This window comes from Olea europaea, chromosome 15, assembly GCF_002742605.1.
Source record: "Olea europaea var. sylvestris chromosome 15, O_europaea_v1, whole genome shotgun sequence".
Classification (NCBI taxonomy): domain Eukaryota; kingdom Viridiplantae; phylum Streptophyta; class Magnoliopsida; order Lamiales; family Oleaceae; genus Olea; species Olea europaea.
Genome location: NC_036251.1, coordinates 25,387,626 through 25,393,583, shown reverse-complemented (window position 1 = coordinate 25,393,583; position 5,958 = coordinate 25,387,626). Strand labels below are relative to the sequence as shown.

Genomic DNA, 5,958 nt, shown 5'->3' with positions numbered 1-5,958 from the left:
TTTTAATCACCCAATCTCCAAAATAAAATTACTATTCAAATTTATGCCACCAAATAGGGGCCAAGTATCAAGCCAAAAGAAGCTAAAGAAATACTTAAGGGGGTGTTTGGTAGACATTTTTGTGTAAAAATGTATTTTAGAATAGTAACTTGATGAGAAGTATGTGGTTGAAAAATAAGGAAATTTTTTTAATTTATGTGTAATATTATTTTAATAAAGAATGTGTGGTTGAAAAGAAGAGAGAAAAATGTATTTTGAAAAAAAGAGTACCAAACGGGGTATAAATTTTTTCTAAAAAAGGCCAAAATCTAATTAGATAATAACTCCTTTAATATTTAATTAGCAGCTGAAAATCCATGTAAATTACACATTTGCAGGGCAATGTATATTTTGAATTTGAAACAAAAACATAAAAGAAAAAAACAATAATTACAGTTACTTAGCCATGTTCTTCCTTAATCTTCTCAATTCGCTGAATTTGATTCAGGAGAAGAAGATGAACCAGAATTGGGACAAAACTCAAAGCTATTAGCATCCATTTTTTCCACCACAAAATGGCCCAAAAAATCTTTAGTCTCCAACAAATTTTCCCGGCAGAGAAATTCATCACTGCACAATTTCTCCACTTCTCTGTAAATTTCATGCACAAACACATGGGTATGGGCGGCGCCGCCCCTTTTACTTCTAGCCAAAACTCCGGCAGTAAATATCGCCGCCATCCTCCCAGGAGCCGCCGGAAAGTAGCCACGAGGACCATCTATCAGAATCACGTCCCATGCGACGTCGTATATGTGATTTGGCAAATCATTTATCGCCAATTTGCAATCTGAAAATAACAGATTCTGCACCGGGCGGCATTCATTTTTCATTTGTTCTTTGTAATGCTCTATTAGATCGTATAATTCTCTTACTTTGGTGGTGAACTGCACGTCGTAAGCTTCGATTCCCGGTTGCTTTTCTTCGAGCTTGGAGACTGAGTACGAGCTTTCATCAATAAAAACCGTATGGCCATTGTGGTTCAGAGAGTTCCAGAGAAGGGTTTCATGGGTGATCCCAAAAACAAGCAAGTTACAAGGCGCAGCACAGCGGCGGAGGACGGCGGCAACGTATTTCAGTTCAGCTGACGACATGCGGCCGGAGAAGGAAGTGGTGTTGGTGGAAGCATAGTGCACAAGCGCGTCAAAGATGGGCCTGGGTAGCACAGATTTGGTAGTGGTGGTTGCACCGGCGGAGGTTCTGACGGCGTCCCTGGTGGTTATGAGAGTGAAAGCGAAAGTAACAGTAAAAAAAAGCATAAAAGCCAGAAGCCAAGTACGGTGAAACAGTGGTGGAACTGCAGATCCACCACCTCCGCCGCTTGGCTTATGAATCGAAGGGTGGAGAACTATGAATTTCTCACTAGTTTTCATCGTACACTGTACTTTATAATTTCGCTTTCTTCTTCTGTTTCTCACATGGATGTGCAGAGAAAAACACAGTATTTGTACTATGCAATTGTGAACACGGTATTTTTTTAACTAATAAACGTTGGAATAATTTGAATTGGTCTTGAGGTACAATGATGGAGACAGTGGGCACCACTTTAATTACCACCCCGTTTGTTATCCATCATTTTAAGAATTAAAGAATTTTAAATAATATTTTTTGAAGATTGTGTGACTAAAAAGTAAATAAATTTTATTAATTTGTATGGAGAATGATATTGAATTAAACAATTTTAAATTTTAAAAATTGTCAAACGAGGATGAAATAAAAAAGAAATAAAAAAATCTATTACAATCATAGTCTCAAAACTTTTAAAAAGTTGCAAACGAGTTTTAAATAAATAATTAACAAATTAAAATTTAAAAAAAAAAAAAAAAAATCGACAGCGGGCAATGGCATCGCTGCTGGCTGTGCAGTGCGCCGCTGCTGTAAAAGGGAAGGGACGCCGGCCACCCGTTTTGTTAGGCGGGCGTCGCCCAATGGAAAGAGAAGAGAAAACTTTTTTTAGGGTTTTCTGTTTTTGAGTTGATTTTTGGGGGCAGGGGCTTCCTCTGTAAATTAGGAAATTTGAGGCCCCTGTTTGCAATTAGGGTTAGAGTTATAAAATTAAGGTTTCAGTCCCTAACCTTTAAGTTATATTAAGATTTGTGCATTTAAGTTTTGGATTTAATAATTCAGTCCCTAAGGTTTAAAATTAATTAATTAGGGCCATTAAAGTCCTGAATTTTATAATTAAAGTCCTCAAACTTTAATTATTAATTCAAATTGGTCCCCCAAAGTTTATAATTATTTCAAATTAACCCCTAAAGTTTCAAATTTTCAAAATTTGATCCCTAAAGTTTTGAATTGGCCAATTTTGGCCCCTAAAGTTTTAAAATTTGTTCTAATTGATCCTCTAAAGTATTGAATTAATTAATTATGGTCCCTAAAGTTTCAAGTTTATTGATTTCAACCCCTAAAATTTGGAATTAATTAATTTTGCACCCTTAAAGTTTGAATTATTAATCCTAAGGCCCCTAAAGCTTAAAACTAATCAAAATGTGCAAAATTGGTGATTTTCCTTTTCAAATTTTGGTATTAAGGACTCTTTTAAGAGATATAATATTCGAAAATTGGTTAATTGAAACAACATGTTGTCAAAGCAACCTCTCTTGTGAAAATTGACTAACTCAGAATATTAAAAGGTGTTTATGCATGTGTTATTCATGGGAATATTGGTCGGCCCAAAGGAAGGTCAATATTTAGCCGAATGCAAGTGCACCTGTGATGATAAACGTATGACGATTGTTTAGTTTAATGTGTGATCAATAAATCGATCCAAAGAAAGATTTGTTGATTGACACGTTGTTTTATCGTCAATGTTTGATCATTACGCCAAGAGTACCGCTTATAAGTCAATATCTCTGTCCAAAGATTAGATATTGATGTTGTGCTTGGTATCTTGTGATGGGTCCTACCACTATTTGAGATTATTATTATTTGCATATTAAAGATATTCATGTGAGCTATTCATAATAAACGTTATCTAATTCAGTTTCAGGTTCTGCTGTTAATATCTCTGCTAGCATCAATTCAATTCCAATGCTTAATCACACAAATTTCAGGGCAGTCCATTAAATGTCAAAATAGTCTCACAATAAACTAAAGATAGTCCTGGATGACATACAGGGACGGACCAAGGATTATGATCCAATGTGGGCGAGAAAAAATTACGTAAAAAAGAATTTCAAGTTAGAAATAACGATAATAATCAAACCGTAGAACATTTTTACAATTGTTCCTTACGGCTTCTCATACTTTGAAAACGCCGTATAGTAGTCTTGTTATTGATTTCGTTAAATACATCTTTTTCCACATACACAACTAAGCTATCATTCATCCACTGATCTCCAATTTGATTTCGCAGTCGATTCTTCACAATGTTCATAGCCGAAAATACTCTTTCAACTGAAGCAGTAGCAACTGAAAAGTTAATCTTAAAGTCACAAGCATGTAAACTAATGGATACACTTTTTTTCTTTTGGTCTCAACCAACCTCAATGCAAGTTCACTAAGTCCTTTCAGTTCTCTGAACTCCTTGTTAGAGCGCATATCAACAATATAGTTTCAAAGCTGATCATCAAGTGTCATGAGCTGTACCTTTGAAAAATCTTTAGGATAATACTTAGCAAGACGAATTAATTTATCCTTGTCAAAAGCAGAGAATGAATCATCAGGGCATAAACATGCTAAACAAAGAAGTAACTCTGTACTTACCTCAGAAAAATGAGCATTCAATTCTTGAAGTTGCATATCAATGACAGAATAAAATAAATCCACACGAAAGCGATGAAAATTTGTCATTTCTTCAGTATTACGCCATGAGCAACCTGGGCGTACAAACACACTATCCATATCAGGAACATCAATATTATGCTTTTGACAAAAAGAAGCGACTTCATCCAAAAAAGAATCCCACTCATTGTCCCTCATTTCTTGGAGTCTTTGTTTGCATACTGTCACTAAACTCATGGCATTTACAATATCCTGATCTTTTCTTTGTAATGCCGTAGACAATTCAATGGAAATTCCTAAGATAGTTCTCAATGAGGTGTAAATTAAACACAAACTCAAATGACTGCATTGAGTCCAATAAATTATCAGCATCACATCTTTGTTCACATGTTGATCCATCAATTGAAATCATTTCAATGACATTAATTATAGTTGAGAACATCAAAATCAAACTAACCAAAGTACGATAATATGATCCCCAACATGTATCACCAAAACGTGCAATAGTGCTTTGTTGATTAAGACCTCGCCCACTTGAAATCTCATCATTAATGAGTGCTTCAAAAATTATGGCTTCTTGTTTCTCTCGGAGAATATCACAACGTTTAGAAGAAGCTCCAACAATATTCACCATGCTAGAAACCAAATTAAAGAGTTTTTGGACTTTCTTATTCTTCTTTGCTATAGCTACAAGAGCTAATTGAAGTTGATGAGCAAAACAACGAACATAAAAGGCACTTGGATTCTCTTACAAAATAAGTGTTTTGAGACCTTTGAACTCACCCCATCATAACCTTGACCTCGCAATCTGGATATACTCAACCCATATCTTGAAAATAATTTATCTATAGCTGCTTTAAGTGATAGACCTGTAGTACTGGGAACATGCTCAATCCCAATAAAACGTTCAACCACATGTCCCGTCTTATCAACATAACGTAAAACAACGGACATTTGCTCATTCACTGAGATATCTTGATATTCATCAACTAAAATTGAAAAGAATGTATCATCAATATCTTTGATGATAACATCAATCGTTTCAACAGCTCCAGCACTTACAGTATCTTTCTGAATTTTTGGTGATGTTAGTTTGTGACTTTTTGGAGCATTTTTCGAAGTGACAGCTTTAATCCTTTCATTATGATCAGCTAGAAACTTCAACTGTTCAAGAAAGTTACCTTGATTATTTGACTCTTCATGACCACAAAAAGCTAGTCCTTGACGTAAAAGAAGTCATATACAATCAATTGATGCATTCAAACGAATTCGATATACACTCCGTGCTCGTTTTGACTGCTTGAATAAAACTGTCTCAATATGTTGCTCTTGATTCATCAAGGCTTCACAGTTTCTTCGGGCTTGATTATGTGAACTATGGACATCTCCTACATGAACTCCATGTCTATCCTTCTTTTTAAATTTATGGAACCCTTCTTTTACAAAAGCATCACCATCTCATTGTTCCCCATTGTTTGGTCCGAAAAGATAACAGTAGAAGCAAAATGCAACATTTTTACTTATACTATATTCTAACCAATCAGGACATTCATTGAACTAAGCAGGAATGAATCACCTTGATTTTTTACGTGGAAACACGTGACTCCGAGGTTGACACGAACCTCTCTGCAAGTATACTCTTCTTATTTGATCTCGCAAATTAACATTATAATCCAATATTGGAGTTCTTAATCCAGGATCTGTGGGAAGTTGTGCAACATCAGTATGCTCAATACTTGCTTTCTTTACCTCATCATTTTCTTGATAATTAGTGTCATCAATACTTGCTTCCTTTGCTTCACCGTTTTCTCCAACAGTAGCATCCTTACCACTGGCTTCCTTTGCCTTGACATTTTCTTCAATAGAAATTTCCTCAATGCGTTGTTTCTTTGCCTCAACATTTTCCTCGGTAGATATTTGAGATACCCTTTTAAAATATCTCAACATATCTTCCTATCTTACAAGCCAAACAAAGCTTGCATAAATATACCAACAGTGAAATGAAAGTTAAGAGATGAACTCCGAATCTAAAATTGATGAACTAAAATGACCTTGATCTCAATGTTTCTCGAGTATTATAAATGAAATACAAATACTCAAATTGATACTTGGATATCAAATATAAACAACTAAAACCCAAGAGGCCTATATCCTAATGTAATTTTTTTTTACAGGTTCCGATAAAATTACATAAAATGG

General features: G+C 35.0%; 2 protein-coding genes across 2 annotated transcripts; both read right to left on the bottom strand.

Moving 5' to 3' along the window:
* Positions 1–299: 299 nt before the first annotated feature.
* Positions 300–1,509, bottom strand: LOC111410626 (protein IRX15-LIKE-like). The gene has a single exon (XM_023041065.1). It carries the CDS (start codon positions 1,407–1,409, stop codon positions 465–467), a length of 945 nt encoding a protein of 314 aa, XP_022896833.1. The 5' UTR covers positions 1,410–1,509; the 3' UTR covers positions 300–464.
* A 1,744-nt stretch (positions 1,510–3,253) lies between these two features.
* Positions 3,254–5,706, bottom strand: LOC111411446. The gene is made up of 5 exons (XM_023041978.1): positions 5,382–5,706; positions 4,554–4,979; positions 4,252–4,455; positions 3,625–4,055; positions 3,254–3,460 (listed from the first exon to the last, which is right to left on the bottom strand). The coding sequence occupies exons 1-5, from the start codon at positions 5,704–5,706 to the stop codon at positions 3,254–3,256; spliced, it is 1,593 nt and encodes a 530-aa protein (XP_022897746.1).
* Between the last annotated feature and the right edge of the window lie 252 nt (positions 5,707–5,958).